The sequence below is a fragment of the Microplitis mediator genome, chromosome 1 (assembly GCF_029852145.1).
Source record: "Microplitis mediator isolate UGA2020A chromosome 1, iyMicMedi2.1, whole genome shotgun sequence".
NCBI lineage: Eukaryota > Metazoa > Arthropoda > Insecta > Hymenoptera > Braconidae > Microplitis > Microplitis mediator.
The window spans coordinates 28,409,583-28,429,397 of NC_079969.1; the positions used below are offsets into that span (position 1 = coordinate 28,409,583).

The window sequence follows — 19,815 nt, forward strand, 5'->3', positions numbered from 1 at the left end:
TTTTGTAATACAAAAAAAAATAGTTTTTTTTAGCTTTCAACAATTCAGCTATTCCTTTTTTGATTTATTTAACATACATTAAAAGAGTTTCTAAAGTTATAATTAAGGACAAGATTTTTGCCTTATTTTTGAAATGAATAGTTTAAATTTTTGATATTACGGGGAAAATATCGGTCTTATAAAAAAAGTTTTCAAACAAAAGTTGTAGGAAATTTAATTTTACAAAAAAAATGTATCTTATGATTTTTTTATACAATCAATATTTTCACCGTAATTCAAAAATTAAGATTTATAGTGAATGATTCAAATTTTTGATAACTATGAAAATCTTAATTTTGAAATTACGGTGAAGATATTGGTCGTATAAAAAAATCATAAGATACCTTTTTTCTAGAAAATTGAATCTCCTACAACTTTTGTTTGAAAAATTTTTTTATAAGACCAATATTTTCACCGCAGTTCCAAAATTAAGATTCATAATGAATTATTCAAATTTTTGATAATTATAAAAATCTTAATTTTGATATTACGGGGAAAATATCGGTCTTATAAAAAAAGTTTTCAAACAAAAGTTGTAGGAAATTGAATTTTACAAAAAAAATGTATCCTATGATTTTTTTATACAATCAATATTTTCGCCGTAATTCCAAAATTAAGATTCATAATGAATGATTCAAATTTTTGATAACTATAAAAATCTTAATTTTGAAATTACGGCTTTTTTATTAGTCCTAAGAAAAAATTATAAGAGACATTTTTTTTAGAAAATTATATTTCCTACAAATTTTGTTTGAAAACTTTTTTCATAAGACCAATATTTTCCCCGTAATATAAAAAATTTCACACCACTAATTATTAATTATTTTTGAATTAACGCAAAAATCCGGGCCCTATATATAATTATAACTATTTATATTAATTACATATTAAATAATAAACGTCGAGTGAGCACGACCAAACTAGACAGTGAAATTTTATTCTCAACGTGTTGCCACATATACGAAACCGAAATATAGAAAGCTAGTATGGCTGTCATAAATTGTCTATAGATTTGGCAACACTGTAAGAAAATTAACATGACGGCGATTTTTCGCGACGCGACCAACGAAGGGTTAATTGCTTATTAAAATTAATAATTATTAAATGTAAGCATAAAAAAATTATCAGAGGAAGCAATTAATTAATTTAAAAATATGAAACTATTTACAAATGAAATAAAAACTTAATTGTTTACAAAAAATAATCATGAAAATTTTTGGGGCTCAGTTTATTTTTCATGATTATTTTAAAAATTTATTTTGAATTCGAGGGCTGGAGGCGGGAAAACTTTGGCACAGCCGTTTTTTTTTACATTATCTCAATTCTCTAGTCATTGTTTTGTCAATACAGAATAACGGCTTATATATTTTTTTATCACAAAAAAAAAAGAATCAATCTTGAGGTTTTTTTAATCCCGAATTTTTTTCATAAATTTTCAAACAACGAGAATAATAATGTGGCAAGAAATTTTCTTCGGTAATAAATATATACTTGATCTAAAGTGAAAAATAAATTTTTATGAAGATTACAAGCCCTGTATATATTTTACATAAATTTATTTTTTTATAAATTCACCGTAAAGAAGAACGAGCTAAAAATAAAATTACTATTTTTTCATACTTTTTTTTTTAAATATTCAGAGCCTTGATTCCGTGCTTTCCTTCATTTAAAAAAAAAATCTACCAAAGTTACTTATTACCAAAATTTACAGTTTACCATTAAATTTTTTTTTTCTTTATTAGAATATTTATCGCAGTCAATTTAAAAAAATTAAATTTTTTGTCCTGATCTTGCCCGCCCTTTACCCAACAGATCGAAATAAAAAAAAATTTCATCTAAATTAATTATTAATTTGAAGCCTCTATAGTTTTATTGATAAGCGATGACATGTAATTGTCTAGTTGGCCAAATACGAAGAAGAACAAAGTTGCACTAGGTCAGACACTGTAACATACTTTTTCTCTATCTGTCTCTTTCTCTTTCTCTTTCTCTCTTTCTATATATATCTATATGTATATATAGAACTTATATACAAGCTTACACTCTGTTAGAAAACAATGTCATCATTTCATTTAGAGTTTTGGTAAATAAACAAACTCCAAACAACCCTTGTGTCTGACTGACCAAATAAACTTTACTCTACTCTTCATATTTTTTATTTTAACCCTCATATTTATTTTAGTCTCATTTTTATTTTCCAACTACATTTTTATTTATTTTAAGCACAGACTTTAATACAACTTGAAATATTATATAAATATGTATGTATGTATGTATGTACATAATATACAATAAATTCCACTTAATGCTGATACATTCGCGAGCAACTAAATTTGTTTATTTTAAATTATCGAGCTGTTGCTGATATTTTTTTACAAAATTTCTCGTAAATATTTACATAAAATATCATTTTTAACTCATATATATTTATGTACATTTTGTTTTTAATAATCAAGTGAGCAGATTGCGATTTCCTTTAATAATAATAACGTTAATATATTATCGGTAATAAATTATTTAATTAAATTATGCCAACGTGTTAATTAAAATTTATTAATGATTTAAAACGATATTTTGATCCCGCATAAATTAATTTATTAATGATATTTACGTTTCGTGACAATAACTAGTGAATTATTAATTAAATTGTCCTGATCACGTGAAACATTTGTTAATTAATTAGAGTATAGATTATTTTAATTGATAAGCCAAACATAATTAATTACGTCGGATTTGTTATTACGATTTTTTTTATTTTATTTCAAATTTAAATTGGCAACAGTACCGACTAGTGACCACGTGCATCTAATTTTATTTGATCATAAAATTGATATTTGTAATTTAAATCAGAGAGGCGACATGTCGGGTTGCATACTAATATGATAATGTAATTGCGTACGTGAGATTTTTATGAGCAGAAAAAATATATTTTTTTTTTTTATATAAAATTGTTGAGTTTTAAGGTTGCGGTCATTTGGTGGTTGATCTATAAATTTTATTACAAGACATCGACAATCGGGACACAATGGGCTGGACAAAATTTTTATAAACTAATATCGATAAATTTTTTTTATCGCGACTGACTACCGATTTTACTTATAATTGAATAGATTTTTTTGATTTAGAGATTCTTTTAAAAAAATATTTAATACAAAAAAACTGAGTCTCACTTTTGGAATGTCTGTGAAATTTTGAATAAAATGTAAAGTTACGTGCGTTAATATCCCCCGACAAAATATCCCAGGACCAATATATCTCTGTAACGAAATATAAAAAAAAAATATTTTTATTATTAGATTCGGTCCATTGTCTTTTAGGTCCAAGATAGGAAATTTCAGGAATGGCCTACAAGGTCTATTGCTTTCTGTTTGCCTATTAAAGCATATAAATAAAAAATTTTCAATTAATTAAAAAACATTAGTAGAGAACATTAATTAGCTTATTATCGTGCTGTGCCCTTTTTTCACGGATTTTGTGAGTGTTAATTCTAAAATAGGCCAACACATAAGCTTGTTATGACAAATTCTAACAATAATATATTTACATTGAAACTTATTTATTAACATGACCCGGGTCAAAAATAAAACTTGATTCAGGCTCGCTTCGCCTTATTTTCTTTGAAGTTATCGATTTGCCGACGATTTTTTGATAAGATCTCGACTTTTTTGACTTAAATTAAATTTTTTTAAACTTTTTGAACTTTTTTCATCTTAGTTTCAACTTATTCGTCTTTACTTTGAGCACGATAGTCATTCACATTACTTTTGACTTGCTAAACCAAGTCGAAAAAAAGTCATTTATTCGCCTTACTTTCGCCTTAATATATAAAAATTATTTCACCTTAGTTCTGACTTTTTCGACTTATAATTTAAGTCGAATAAGTCTAAACCAAGTCAATTTCGACTTGATTTCAACTTTTTCGTCTTAAATCGTGACTAAGTAAGCCAGTTAAGTCTAAACCAAGGCGAAAACTTAATATATTTCATAGCTCCGTAAAAAAAGTCGAGTTTGTCTTGTGAAAAACGGCTCCAAATTTCGACTTGGTCAACCAAGTCTAAATCAACTTTTATTTTTGACCCGGGGATTTTTAATAGAAATTTTGAACTATTCCGACATTTTCTCGGGGGATATTTTGTCCGGGATACTAACGCGTGTCACCAAAATATAAAACCTGAGAAAAAAAAATTTACCATAAGTAATTTTACAGTAAAAAATATATCAAGACCCACTTGTAGACCATTAGCAAAATTTATAGTTAATTAATAATTTACACAGTAACTTCATCAGAACATCTGCTCTTATCATCCAAATTAATGACAATCGCGTGAGTGCGGGCATGACCAGATTTATTTTTATTTCTGTCTCTATCTTTAGCTTTACTTTCATTAGCTTCACTATTATCTGTAACCGAGTTTGAACTCATGACATTATCGTCCTCATCATCATCATCATTATCACCAGCCCCACCCCCATTTTCGTCACAAATATTTACACAGTTTTCAGGCATTTTACCATTTTTAAAATACCCCGAAGTCGAAGGATTCTCGTTACCCAGTTCCTCTTCCTTATCAGCTCGTGAATTTGCCAACTCGCCATTATCGTCCGACGACTTTTTACTTTTTGTCTTTGCGTTATCACTGGCGCTGTCCTGATAAACATCCGCGTTTAATTTACTTACATTGGTTTCTTCGACTGTCGTCGAGGTCGTTGTTGACGTGGTCGTTATGTTCAAATTGCTTAATTTAAGCGTCGCCGAGATCCCTTGAACACTCGGCACTGGTGTTATCGAACGATTTGACGCCTCCTGCATCGCAAGTATTTTAGCCGCCAAATGACGGTTACCCAAACGCATATTTTTTTCTCTCAGCATCTCGAGCTGGGTATAGAGACGTCGGAATTCTTCCTAAAATTTATATTAAAAAATTTTTATTAACTACGGCAAGTAATGAGTAAATTTTTTTAATTTACGTTCATAAATTTTTTGAGCGATAATACCCAAGAATACTTGAGAAAATTATTTAAATTCCAAAAATATAAACTTGTGAATAAGTATTTTGATAATTCGTTCGGTATCTTTGTAATTTAAAATTATGAGAACGCAGAGTAAAATTTATTTAAGGATCAAAACTCAGGTAATTAAATATTTATCCTGTTCAGTATCTCAACTTATTATTCATTAGTAATTAAAATAAATATCACTTGATTTTACTGCGTGGAAATGTTACGATTGCGTAAATATTCGCGGTTAAATATTTAATAACCCGTTCGGTCTGGAGATAAATGATAAGAGCGTCAAGCAAAACTTATTTTAACTATTGCGGTGAATCAATTGGAAATTTATTTTAAAGGAATATTTCCATGGTTGGTAAGCAGAAATAATTCACTACCTCGCTTTGTAGACTTGAAGTAAATTTAGTTGCTATTTTCATTCAAAATTATGGAATGCGGGTTGATTTTATTTAAATGCGAGAAGTTAATTATTTGATAAGTTATTTTTCTTGGAAGTTTGTACTTCAAGTACTGATCATTAGTGAAGAAAAATATTACATTACTATTGTACGGAAGCACAATAACTTTATAAATATTAATAGCAGTACGTTGGTGAATAAATATCTAGTAATTTGCGAGGCATTGTTATGAATTTAATTAGCATTTAAAATTATTACAGTATGAACCAAATTTATTATATTTTGTTCCTCGTCAAGTAAACAAAAAAATAATTTTTTTTTGTAAAAAATTATAAAAACTGCATGAAAATTTTTTAAATTTTATTAAAAGAAGAGGACAGAGAAATTGGAAAATTTATTTCAGTAATGATTTTTTTTTCAAATTGAGCCCGGGAATTTTTCTATTTCAAAATTTCGTCTTAGAAATTATTGACAGATAAATTTTATTAAATTTATTTACACATAAAAAATTAATTTATAAATTTTGACAAACGTATGAAATAATTTTCCTCAGACTCAAAATTTTGAGTGTGAATGTAGCAGACATCAGACAAATTTAAAACTATAAACAAACAGTTTGTTTAATGAAACCAGGTCTTTTTAGTGAGCAGCTTATATTAAGACAGAACATTGCATCGCGTCGTGACTATGATCAGACTGATACATTACAAGTGCCATTTGCGTACACAACGACGTATCAAAAATCATTCATAGTAACGGGATGCAGTTTTTGGAATTCATTACCTTTTGAAATTACATCTTCAGAGACATTAGATGAATTTAGAAATCATGCATACGTTTACTTATTAGAGATTGAGGAACATGAACGGCTATGAGATTGCGCTACTTATTAATGCTTATTAATACTTATAAATTTTTGTAGTTTATGAAAGAGTCTGTATGAGAGAGTGTTCGTATGTTCATGTGTAATTTTATTTATACATGTATGGACGTCGGTTAAGAGATTATATATAATTTATATACGTATGTAATCACAGTGAGCGACTGCTCCATGATTAATAAAAACAAAAAAAAACAGAGTAAAGAATTAAAAAAAAATATTTATAAAAAATGCACTTATTAATTTCAAAATTTTTTAAATGCGCATTTTTTTTATTAATTATTTACTCGACTTATTAATAATTTCACCTTTGTCTGATGTCTGCTACATTCATACTCATCAAATTTTGTCTGTAAATAAAAATTTTTTTAAAGATGATGTAGACATTTAAAATTTTTTTGTTAAAAAAAAGTCATTATTTAACTTTCCCTTGAATGAAAAATTAACTATTCAGCAAAAACTTTGGTTCAGTAAAAACAAAAGGCGGTTATGGTAAATCATTTACAGTGACACCATTGTTTGGTATCAAGTAATTGATGATTAAGTTAAATAAAATAAAATAGAGTAACAGTACAAAAACATTTAGAAAATTAGTATGTGGCAGTACGCCAAGCATTTGTATGATAATTAATCATCGAGTCAACGAGGCGTGGTTCGTTACCTCTTGCTTGTGGTTTACAAATACATTGTATTCCAACAACTACTGTGTCATGTCATGTTATATATATACATATACCTCTACCAAATTGCTGAAAGTTTTAAGTACACATATATATGCATCGTAACAAAAAGAGTGAGAGAATGAACAAGTAGCGTTAAAGGTTTCTTACCATAACTCCGTCACCTTCCTCAGTAAAATTGGCCTGTTGCAGCGAAATAGAGTTGGTCTGGTTGCTGGATGCTTGTGCACGACACGTCTTTCCAATAAATTTACCCGTTGCACCAGGAAGCTTTCCAATTGCGTCTTCTTTGCCGCCGCCACGAAATACGACGTACGCCTTTCAGACAAATGCCAACAAATATATAAATTTGCTTAATCAGCACACCAGCAAATAAAATATAAACAAACTACACAGTAGTAGTAGTAGAAGGTTATTTACTCAATAAATTATCATCATTTTTTAACGCAAAAAGAAAGTAACTTTGATCTAAAAGTCAACATTTTTTGCTGTACCTTGCTCCCGAAAATAAGGCCCAGAAGTGGCGTCACGGTGAGTTGAGTGTGACAGAAGAAAATTATGTACATCAAGTCGGGATTCGCTGGTGACTGGAGGAATAACCTGTTGTTTTAAATTAATTATAGCTGGCTATTAATATCTCGTGGACAAGATCGCTGCCCGAGTCAAAAAACAAATTCGGATTTAAGTCTCAAAGTTCTCAATGAGGTTTTTGAGGATTGATTTAGAATTTTAAGATTGACAACAGTACCCTCATTAAAAGAAGCGATTTAAAACGATTAGAAAAAAAAATTTTAATACTTTTTAATGCTTTTGAATACTTTGAGTACTTTTGAATCGCTCTTCTTATGAGGATTTAACATTGCAAACCGCTTCTTATGATAAGGGTATAGAAAGTTATCGTAGTTAAGTCTTCAAAGTAGTAGTTACGACCAATTTTACCACTTTGAGGACTACTGGAAGAACATAATCTGGATTAGAGCCTCAAAATACTCAAAACGTACAGGAATAATTTAATCCGCATTTGAACCTCGGTCTCATTCGACGAATTCTCTCCCCTCCTTTTTTTATCTAAAATTTTTCAAAGTCCGAAGTATAACTTTTCATTCAAGGATTTTGAGGTCTGTTATAATTTAAAATCGGTAAATTATTCGCATTTAGACCTCATAGTTCTCATTAAGGATTTTGAGTACTAGATATACTTTTTGGGCGGCAAATAAAACATCAAAAGAATTGAGGCTTTTGAGCGCTAAACTAAAATTGGAGCTAAATACCGTTCGGTCTACGGTATAGAGACACGGCAGGCTCGCGCCATGACACTTCACATATATACATGTGTTTAAACGTGTACAGTCGACTCTGTCTAAAGGTTCCACGTCGGGACAGGACCATTGCCTAAAGGTTCCCTCCCCACCATCAGCACTTACCCTACAATATTTTCCCCTCGAGCGCCGAGGCGCACGCTAAAACGAACACATTGCGCAGTAAACATAACCTCAAAAAAACGTGCATTTAAAGTTAGCGCTCGAAAACTGAATTTTGATTCGTCACTCGAGAAAGCGGGTGGGGGAACATCCGGGAACCTTTAAGCAATGTGTCCTGGAACCTATAGACAGCGGGAACCTTTAGGCAGAGAACCTTTAGACAGAGTCGACTGTACTTGGCGCGAGACACTACCGTGTCTCCTGATTTGTTTTTTGACACGGGCATGTCCATTTTGAATTTTTATTTTATCGAGTATACATATAGTTGTGATGGTTCAAATTTTATATATAAACATATGTGTATAGATCGGTGATTCAATTAACTCCCAATGGTGATATATAATGGGCAATGAACCCATGACATTTGGCATCGAGGAACATAAAATTTAATTGCTAGTAATTTTGTTAATTAAATTGAGTCAATTTGTATTTTAAAATAACTTTAATTGGTCAATGAGAATTAATTGCTTGCAAGTATAGTCGTCACTAAAATTACACTTTTATTTCGAGGTAATTTCATTGCCACTTGTTAGTTAATACTATCACTTATTTTCAATGAAGAATATTTCCGTTTCTTTTTTTTATAAATTTTACATTCCTCATTATTATTGTTATTAATTAAAAATAACAAATTACTTACATCGAAACGTTCAAAAATACTGATAACAAAAATTCATTATAAATAGCCATCGAAATAAATCTGCTCTCATTGAATTCAGACGGGGCTTTTCGTACGACGATACACAGCCTTATTCCCCATACTAGAAACATAACTTCCACTGTAGAAAAAAGGAAAAAAAAAAAATTAATAAAACCTGAAGTAGTAAAAGCAATTAATCGAAAATATGGTTAAAAGTTGACACAATAAATAACTTTTAAAAGTTTTAATATTACAAATTAAATCATAATCAAGGAGCAAGTAACGGCTTTTCGAACCGGGTATGAGATGGAAGCTTATGAAAAACTTACAACTACTGGTTTTTAAAAACTCCTCGAAAAGTTACTTAATCTGATAATATCCCAAAGAATTAAATATATAACAAAACTTTGGCTCTCGGGAATAAACCGCCGTAAAAGTTTATCAATGATAAGTATTTAGAAAAATTTCAGTCCCGCTAACGACCTCGAATTTATGTTAGGGTAATTTCAGAAAATACAGATTTTAATAAAACAGTTGATTGCGACAAAGTTAAATTTTTTATTCGTAAAAAGTATCAACAGTTTCCGCTTAGAAAATTGCAGTTAATATTCATGTAAGAAATAATAATTTATACTGCAATTCTAACAATAGACAGTAAAAAATATTGTGTATCTGTGATAAAAACGGTCCGTGTTAAATTTTTTGTGTTGATTATTTTCTGTCAAATCAACAAAATTCTTTGTGTTACTTTAACATTTTCAATCGATCTTCTATTCAACACTTTAAAAGTGTTACCTAGTACAAAAATCGATATTATCAACATTTATTAAGTGTTACTTTACAATCAACACAAAAAAAGTGTTGAAACGACAGTTGAATTGTGTTAAAAAAAATGTCTTCCTTCTATTCACGCATGAAAAAATTCAGTTGACAAAGTTCATGATTCGTATAGTTAAAAAAAAAAAAAATATTTAAAAAATTGCATCTGTAGCTTTTTTATTTTTCTACATGCGCATATTTTTATTTTTTTTTCGTAATTGATTTGTTGATAAAAAAATTCAAAAATTGTTAACTGTCTGCTAACTTTAGGATCATGTTTACTATCACAAAATATTTCAATGTTAAATAATAATTGTTGACACTTTTGATAACCTAAAAATAATCCATGGTACAAATATAAAAGTTAACATTTTTTTTGTGTCACCATTTAAAAAGTGTTGAAGTTACTTCTTATATTCCTCGAATTTTGTGTTGAAATTTTAACACAATATTTTTTACTGTGTATTGATTTAAATTTATGGAGTTATAATATACTCTTTCATAGAAAAGTAATGGCAGGCAATGGTCAAAGACTTTCGACTATTACCCAGAGAATAAAATAAATATAAACTTAAATTTAAGAGCAGAAATTAAAAATAAATGTTGCCATAAAAATAATAGCACTTTAAAGTAATGACTATTATTAAACTGCAATGCTTTTTTTTTTACAGTCTCTTGTTACACGATGAAATCAGCAAACGATTTTATGGCCGGCACTTGTTGCACGACACAGTTTAGTGAGTATCCATTTTATTACGGACTTTGTTGCAGATTAATTATTTCATTTTACTCGATATTTCATAAATTCTGATGTATATTAAATAGTGACTTTTTTTTTTTACTCTAAAAAATTATCAGAGTAAACGCGGATTAAATCCGGCATAGAGCGAAGCGGATTATTATTTTTCATTTACTTAATCCCCTCAAAGTGAAATTAACTCCAGGAGAGTGTATTTTAACATCAAAACCCGGATCTGAGCGGCTACGGTTTGAAATGATATCCATATTTGCTCCTGATTTTCGGCAGTGAATAAACAAAAGGTTTCATTATCTAATAAATTACTTACGGGTTGTGAAACTATGGTCCCACCAGTCCGTTTTGCATAAATAAGCCTTGAGATCGTCGGCTGTTCTCCCAACGATAACCACTGGCGGTGCAACAATTGTACGAATTCCAAGAAATACCGTGAAAATCGTCACTATTATTCCCAGACGCTTCAACAAATTCATGTCCGTTATTTTTACTGCTTTTGCTGACTTAACCCGGAATATTACGGATATTCTGCAATCAAATTTTGTGAGAAAATATTATTTTTAGTCGTTGTTACGATGTCCGACTTTAAAATCAGATAGAAGTTTGATCAATTTTTTTGAATATTTAACGGACTGAAAAATTTTTTATATTTTTCGACGTCATTAATTACACCGGTTCACAAAAAAAGAAGTGGTCTGTACTTTTGACCGGACCTACCTATCTATGTATTTTGATGCGCTGAATTCAAATATGAAGTCAGTTTTGCCCGTACAACCTCCATATTTTGAGTAAATTGCAAAAAACCATAAAAATCGCCAAAAATTAGCAGTATTGGTAAGAAAAAAATTTATGGAACTATAAACCAAGTATGATTTTTATGTATTTTGATCCGCTAAATCCAAATCTGAAGTTTATTCAACCATAAGCCTTTTGAAATTTAAGTAAATTGCAAAATTGCAAAATAATAATTATTAAAAAAATTCATTAATGCTTGAAGTTTTTTTTTCTAATGCCGCGATTTTAAAAAATGTTACAGCAGTATTCAATTTTTTTTCCGACTCCCCTATTGTTGAAAAAAAAAAAAATGATTGAATTTAAATTTCCATATAGTTTTCATAAAATGAATTTTTTCGCTAACTAAAAAATTTGTGCAGTAAAAAAAACAATTGAAACTGAATACAGGCAAGATTCAATATTTTCAATCGATTGTATTGGAAATTTAATAACACATTTATTATAAAAAGTAAAAATTTTTAATTAACGCAGGTATTTTTAGAATGAGTGGCAACATATATTTTAAAATAAACGAAATTCCTTCATTAAAATATTAAACTTCATTGTTTTTAATGAACAAAATCAATGTCGGAATATTGCATTTCGTGCAGGAAATGCATCAGTGATGATTTCGGTATAATTAATATACATTTTTACCTCATAAACAGTAAACAATGAAATGAGTATTTGAACGGGAATAAGATAAATATGAACGTGAAAATATTTCAGCATTTATCTGTCATTAAACGGAGTTGCGGTAAATCCCTCAGGCTATTATAAAACAAGATAATATTTTGTATTCATTTATTATTTACCTTTCAGAAGCGAGGATAAAAATAAACACTGGGTAGCTTCACTTTTTTTTATCATTAAAAGTTGATAAATAATATAATTGTTGGAGTTTGACGGCAAATTTTTAATTAAAAAATAAATAAACAATTTTTTTTTATGGCAGAGGACAAGGGCGGGGGCGATGTTGAAAGATGTTAAATCGGGATAAATATGTAGGGTAGAGAATGAAATGAAAATTAGTTAAGTCTACGACACGAGAAGTATAACCAGCGATACGTGTGACGCGATTATCACCAGTAATGTAGTTACTGTCAGTTAATTGATTACCAGTGCCGGCGGGTAAAATGGCTTTAAGGATATGACCCCTCTAACTTTCACTGAAATTCGATTTACTTTAGTAATAAATTAACGTCAGTACTACCCACTAACTTCATAAATCATCAACTATTAATTTTTCATCTTACTTATATTCAATTTTACTAAATTCATTATTTTTTAGTAATTACAAAACACTTTCAGCCAATTAACAAGACTGCTACCTTTTATCATTATCAGTTAATCATTTTTTACACGGAGAAAAAAGTATAGTAAAAATTACAATACTATAGTAAAATTTACTAGCAGATATGAAAAAATACATTCTGTATATAATTATTACTAAACGTTTAGTAAAATTTACTAGTTAGTAATAATTACATAATAAAATATTAAAAATTACTATACGTAATGGATTTTTTGCTAAGACGATTATATTTTTTTACTATCTGTATAGTAAATTCTACTATGTATAGACAAAATTAAAAGTTGGTGGGGATAGCATATACAAAGATGTATTACAAGTTCTGAAGCTTTTGTTCGAAGGACACATCGGGTCGTCAGACATTGGAAAGGACTCGCGCGCGGGAGATCAGGGTTCGAATCTCGGTTGAGTCAAGTGATTTTTTAAAAAACAAAAATCCACACCAACACCAATACAGATGACAGAAATAATAATAATAATAATCAATAATAATAAAAAGTTGAAAAACTATTAAAAATTTAATGGTCACAGAAATTAAGGGATAGAAAAAAAATCCGAAATTTTTAGGTGATTTTCAACATGCTGTAACTCGGTGAAAAATGGTCGTATAAAAAAACTAAAAAAAGCAAATTGTAGCCTCAAGTTTCTAGTTTTCAGATCTGGACCTCAAAATTTTTTATCATGTACGATTCCGGAGTAATCATAAGAAAACCAACGAAAAAAAATTTTTCAAAATTTCTGCTGGTCTTTCAATACCTCTATGGGCGACAATAAATTTTTTTTAATAATCCGACTGTCTGACTAATTGGGATAGTAAAATTTACTAAACGACTTGTAAAATATGTTTATATGTTTATGAATTTTTCATATAAATCATAAGCGTTTCAAGATTACTATCCAAATTTAGTAATTATTCTCATGTTTTTTAGTAAAATTTACTATATTTTTTTCTCCGTGTACTTTTTTTTTATTACCCTAGTAAATTTTATCCTAATATTTGAATGTTAATTAAATATTTTTTTTAAACAAAATATTTTTTTCGCGAAAATCCGCTTAGAAATAAATTTCTTTAAAAAAAAAAATTTCAATTCAATTTTCCTGACTCGATAGTCAGCAGATCCAGTGAAAAATAAAAAATAGACCGTCGAACCTGCTGTCAATCGATCTTCGTCGGCAGATAACTATCATACTGATTTTAATTTTTATCTCCGTCACTCCCCGAGAGTTATTATCGTGACGGGAGTGCTGATACGCACTAGATACATCGAAAACCTTAAAGACATCAGCCATCAAATCTAGCCTATTTTCCCCTTTGCTACGCTGTCTTCCGTTTTACCCAAAAAATTCCAATAAAATATCCAATGAATGTTTTTTTTTTCTTTTGACAAACCCACATATAAATGTTATTACAGCAGTAATTTATATTCACATCTATCGCTCACTGCAATCAGAACCTCCCATGAATTTAAATGTCCTCATAAAATTATCGAGTTTAGTTTTTTCCTTTTAATTTTAATTTTAATTCAAACAGACTTTAAATGCAAAAATTACAATTCCCCTCTACTCATTTGGTAGCATTGTGACGCATCGACTTTGTCAAGTAATTTAAATTACTACGGTAATTTAATATTAAATAAAAAGGTATTTACAGTTTTATTTGAACACGAAAAAAATAATAATTAAATTTTTTTTTACTTTTACATTTAAATTGAAATTTAAAAAAAAATTATTCGACATTAAATCGTTGTCTGACGTAATAAAAAAAATTTAACTCCATTTCCTAGCAGTCAAAACGTTAAAAATAATTTATCTTTATGCTTCTGATGTGACTTTTATATTTTTCGGTAACGTTTTTCTTATCAGATTTACCATAAAACTCAATAATTTATATTTATCCTCATTTCAATGTTTTATAGCCAAGCAAATAAAAACCAGAGCATTGAAATATAAATTTAAAGTGGATAAAAAATTATAAATTAAATAACTTTTTTCAATAGACAAAAAAATATGAGGATGAAAAAAAATTTGAATAGATAAATTTTATCTAAAAAAATAATTTAAAATAATTATTTTTAAATGAAAATTTAATGATACTGTATAATAAAGTAAATTAAATATGCGACAAGCTGCATAGAGAATTATGAATTTTCTTTAGACCCCGAGTGAATATATCTTGACTATGTGGCAAGACTCAAAGAGAAGTTAATGAATAATTATAAAGTTGCCGTGTGCTTTTGGGAAAATGTCTTGGTTTCTTTGCTATTTTTGTTATTATTATTATTATTATTATTATTTTATTTTATTTAACCTGGGTTTCAGCTTACACTTGACTCGGAATAAGATAGTTTGCTAACTAGCTCGCAAAGGAAACTCGGTTCAAAATGTGCCAGTTCACTTAAATTCAACTGTTTTGATACCTATTGCACTCTGCATACATCTTCTCATAATATATAAGGTTACATTGCTTTAGTGTGACGAACTTCGCTTTAGTGCGACTTGAATTTACAAGCTCGTTCTTTATCTACGAGTTTCTGCACTATTGCGTCCATTTCTTCACCGAGAAATTCGTTACTCTTGCCTAATTTAAAATCTTTATTTATTTTCAACTCACTCACCTTTCAACCCGATTAAATGTAGTCTTCGTTTAAGAAATTATATCATTAGTTCGCCCGAAAAATCGGTAATTGTGTGAATTAGTCAAGTATTCAGAAATAGGAAGCTTTAGAAATTAGTGTATTTGTAATCCGGAATTTGAATGTCAAGATAGGGAATTTTAACATTACCCAGGTTAAAATATTTGGCCGAAAATAGTCCGACACAGCTTAATTTGGCCGAGATCACGCCGAAACTGTAAAATTTTATTGAAAGAGGCCGAAAAATTTTTATTCTTCTTAAAGAAGCCGAAAATCGGCCGATATTTAGCAGACATACCCGTGTAAAAAAAAATGTTTGAAAAAAGGTTAAGAAACTGTTGACTATTCTAAACTTCAAAACGTGACACAACGACGAACTTTTTTTAATTGATTTTTAAACTTCTGAAAAAACAGAAAAAAAGGGTTGACTTATTACTACGAATTAACATTTTTCAGTGCAAAATACGTTCAGAAAAAACTGATTTTAGGATATTTATTGATTTTTCTCCTGAATTTTTAAAAGTTTAAAAAACGTTGAAAAAAAGTTCATCGTGTCACGTTTGGAAGTTTAGAATAGTCGACACTTTTTCAACAATTTTTTTTTTTCACGGACATGAATCGGCCTTTTTTCGGCTAGAATATTTTTATTTTTTCAATAAAATTATCGCGAGTAAAAAACTTTGGCCAAAAAATTTTTATTCTTCTTAAATAGGCCAAAATTTGGCCGACAGTTGAATACAAACAAGAAATTCTATAATACGCGTGATAAATTTTTTGAGTTTAAGTTACGATTTTTGAAGTTCGAATATTAATTTTTCCCGCATGAACAATAAATTTTAATATTTATCCCATAATTTTTTACATTTTAATTATAAATGAAAGAATTACTGATTAGAATGATAGCATTTGCAGATCACTTTATCATTGTGTTACATGTCTTTTCTCAATTTACATAGTTCATTTTTTGCCGTGATATGGCTCCATACTTTTTTTTCTAACAAACATTTAATTTCAGTAGAAAAGATTCGCATTTAAATTTTTAATAAAAATACTCAATGCATTAGTTTTTCATTTAAAATATTCCAGCTCTGATAATTTATGAATTGAAAACCTTCCATGTACCATAAATTAACATTCCGCTGTGGCGATTTACATTTTCCACCCTTGCGACTGAAAAACCGATTGAAAAACAAAATCCTCTGTATTTTTATACACCAAACCCAGAGCGGTATCTCTGCATAATTTCCGCTATTCTCATTACAAGCTCCTCTTATTTTATATAAATTATTCAGATTATTGTTTTCAAATATAATTTTCCCTCTGCTCGTATCATGTATGCCGCAGTTTTATATTTTTTATCCAGCAGCTTCTACGCAAAAAAATAACGATGGACAAAAGCTCACGTGATTGTGTTTACTCGGGCGAAATATTAAAAAGTATCTTTTTAGATTTTTTATTTCTACAATAAAAAATTTAAATTCAAATGTATATTTGTATATTAATGCATATATACCTCCATGTTTTCAGCATCAAAGCTCCATACGTAAGAGAAAATCCGATTTCCCGTAGCCAAACTCGTACAGTACAAGTCACTACATTAGGACGTGGATACATAACGATGGTCTGAAAATTTATATTAATTATGTATAAACAACTTCATATATATTAATTGCAGCAGTTTTGTTTTGTATATGAAAATTTAATTAAACATCATACGGAATTTATTAATGAACTCTATTATCTAAACTCATTCCATCTTTTCCGTTCTGATAAATAAATTTACTAGTCAATTTACTTCTATATGATTTAAAAAAAATATTCTCATTTTATGCTGATATTTGATCTCGGTTATTGAAATCTAATATACATATTTTTTAATTTCATACTCCGTGATTGTCAACAAAGACCTCGGGGCTTAAATTTTAAAGCCGAAGGTTCATCGAATATTATTACTGGAGCTTGTAAATGGGAGTATTTCAAATATTTTAAATTAAATCATCCATCAGCTCGGTAATTTTCAAGGGTATTTACAGAGATTTTAAATTACATTTTTATATATAAATATTAGGGTGGCGCAAAAAAACCGACTATTTTTTTTTTTTGATCTCTTATCAAAATTTGTAGGTTTACGATGTTTTGAGAAGCCTCTCCAAAAATCAGCTCGATAAAAAATTTTCAAGAGGTCGCTCACGAATTTTGAAAATATCAAAAATAATGGAAATTCGGATTTTTATTTCTAAATTGTTTTCTTTCTCGTGGCAGCAATAGTTTATATGTGTAAAATCATGACTATGCTGAAAATTTAAGCCCAAAATTTAAATATTTAAACGGCGCTCAAGAATTTTGAATATTAACTGATAATATGTAAATAATAGTTTGAATTAGTTTTTATATTTTTTTATAACTCAATTATTGTCATTTCACTTAAATATAACTTTTGCATAACCAAAAATATACAGGACAGTCTTAAATAAAATTTGGTAAGTTTTGAATAAGCGAAAAAACCTACAAATTGAATTAAAAATAAAAAAGTATGTAAAAAACTTATTATTTCTATTTCTCGGGTTATATTTTCATTCATTGTCATGTAAATTGATGGTGAAAAAATCGAGAAGCTTTATTATTAATATTTAAGGGTCGCTCAAAAACGTCCAAAAGACAGCACTCGGAAACATTCAAAATTCTTGAGCGAGGTTTGAATATTTGAATTTCGGGCTGAAATTCTCAGCGTAGTCATGATTTCACAAATGTAAACTACTCCTGCCACGAGAAAGAAAAAAATTTGAAAATAAAAATCCGAATTTCGATTATTTTTTATATTTTCAAAATTCGTGAGCGACCTCTTGAAAATTTTTAATTTTCGTAAACCAACAAATTTTCATAAGAGATCGAAAAAAAAAAAATAGTCGGTTTTTTTGCGCCACCCTAATACATATATATTTAACTTACTAAATAAATTACAATGCATACTTACAGTGCAATAAATGAATAGCGCGCCAAGAACAATAACGCGGAGTAAAACCGGACTCGCGGCTTTCACGACCTGCAATCACAATAAAGTTTGTAAAGACAATAGAAAACTTTGGCTGTACAATAATATATCAGCAATAATAATTAATAAAAACAACAATGATGACAATAACACACTTTACTTAAGTGTCCGATGAAATTTATGGGAAAAGATCATCGGTTTGTTTTACAAAGTAAGTTTTCTAAAAGATAAATTGCTCGGTCTGTTGATTTATTTATTAGTCGGGTATTTCAATAGTTTTTTCTTAAAATTACCGACGGTCAAATGTTGATGCAGACGTGTATGTATACGTATATATATGACGGGAATCGATTCGGTCGACGGTATGGTAAATAATTGAGGGGAACTGACTAGTACGGCGGTGTGGTCAACAAGTAGAGCTTGCAGAGTATATACTATTCCGAGTTACCTGACAGAGTTTGCTGTCGTCGTTCGATACTACTGTGTATATACGGTATAGAATGACGTCTCCGGTTCGTTCTGTTGACCCTTATAACAAAACCCTACTACTAATTTAAAATTTTTTATAAATTATTTCACCAAAATTTGCAAACGAAATTCAAATTTGGATAACTTGTGAAATACTGAATCTACAAAAAATTTTACTGATTTCTTTTTTGTAGAAAATTTTATCCTCTACAAGTTTATTTCCATACAATTTTATCGTATCTCTGATAAATGAGTCACAATTTTAATTTAAACGATCGAATTTTTTGAACAATCAAAAATTTGATTCCATTAGTACCCTGGTGTCTTTGCACTCAAATTCTGACTAAAATATTGAAAATATGACAAATATATATCAATACAATTTTTTAGGAAATTTAATTTCCTACAAAAAAGTATTCAACAACTTTTCCCGTAAATGCGATAGTTTGAACACAATTTCGATTCAAAGTCGAGTATAATTTTTTTTTAGTAAAAACTTTACTTGACGTAAATTGAATTATTACAATTGTTGGAGTAAAAATAAAAAACGACATAAGTCTGAAAAATGAATAAATTTAAAACTTGTTATTCAGTACATTGCACAAAACATAACGCCTGAGAAATTGTTACAACCATAATCTGGACGAAAGTAACAAATAGTACAACAGGATGTACGGAGGTTTGAATTTATGCTCTGGGGATTTGTGATAACTTACACGTGCAAACGTGGATTTAACGTCAAATAAATTTAAAAAAGAACAAAGATTTAAATGCATTCCATTAAATAACACATTTTTGACCAAGAATAGTGCTGGCCAGCGAGGTTGTAACTGGCCACGAGTAATTGGGCGATAAATTTTGCCGCAGTAACTCATAGATGAGTAGGCCATGTAATATTTTGATAATTAATACTAGATAATGCATAGTTTATAATA

General features: G+C 29.0%; 1 protein-coding gene across 1 annotated transcript in view; it reads right to left on the reverse strand.

Annotated features, from left to right (window-relative positions):
• Positions 1 to 755: 755 nt before the first annotated feature.
• LOC130669853 (probable G-protein coupled receptor 158) overlaps positions 756 to 19,815 on the reverse strand; it is an 87,862-nt gene continuing 68,802 nt past the window's right edge. The window contains exons 6-12 of the mRNA XM_057472984.1: positions 18,395 to 18,463; positions 16,934 to 17,043; positions 11,015 to 11,229; positions 9,129 to 9,267; positions 7,502 to 7,607; positions 7,158 to 7,325; positions 756 to 4,942 (exon numbers count right to left, since the gene is read on the reverse strand). Of these exons, the coding sequence (XP_057328967.1) occupies positions 4,307 to 4,942; positions 7,158 to 7,325; positions 7,502 to 7,607; positions 9,129 to 9,267; positions 11,015 to 11,229; positions 16,934 to 17,043; positions 18,395 to 18,463 (1,443 nt within the window). The 3' untranslated portion in view covers positions 756 to 4,306. The remainder of the gene's footprint in view (positions 4,943 to 7,157; positions 7,326 to 7,501; positions 7,608 to 9,128; positions 9,268 to 11,014; positions 11,230 to 16,933; positions 17,044 to 18,394; positions 18,464 to 19,815) is intronic.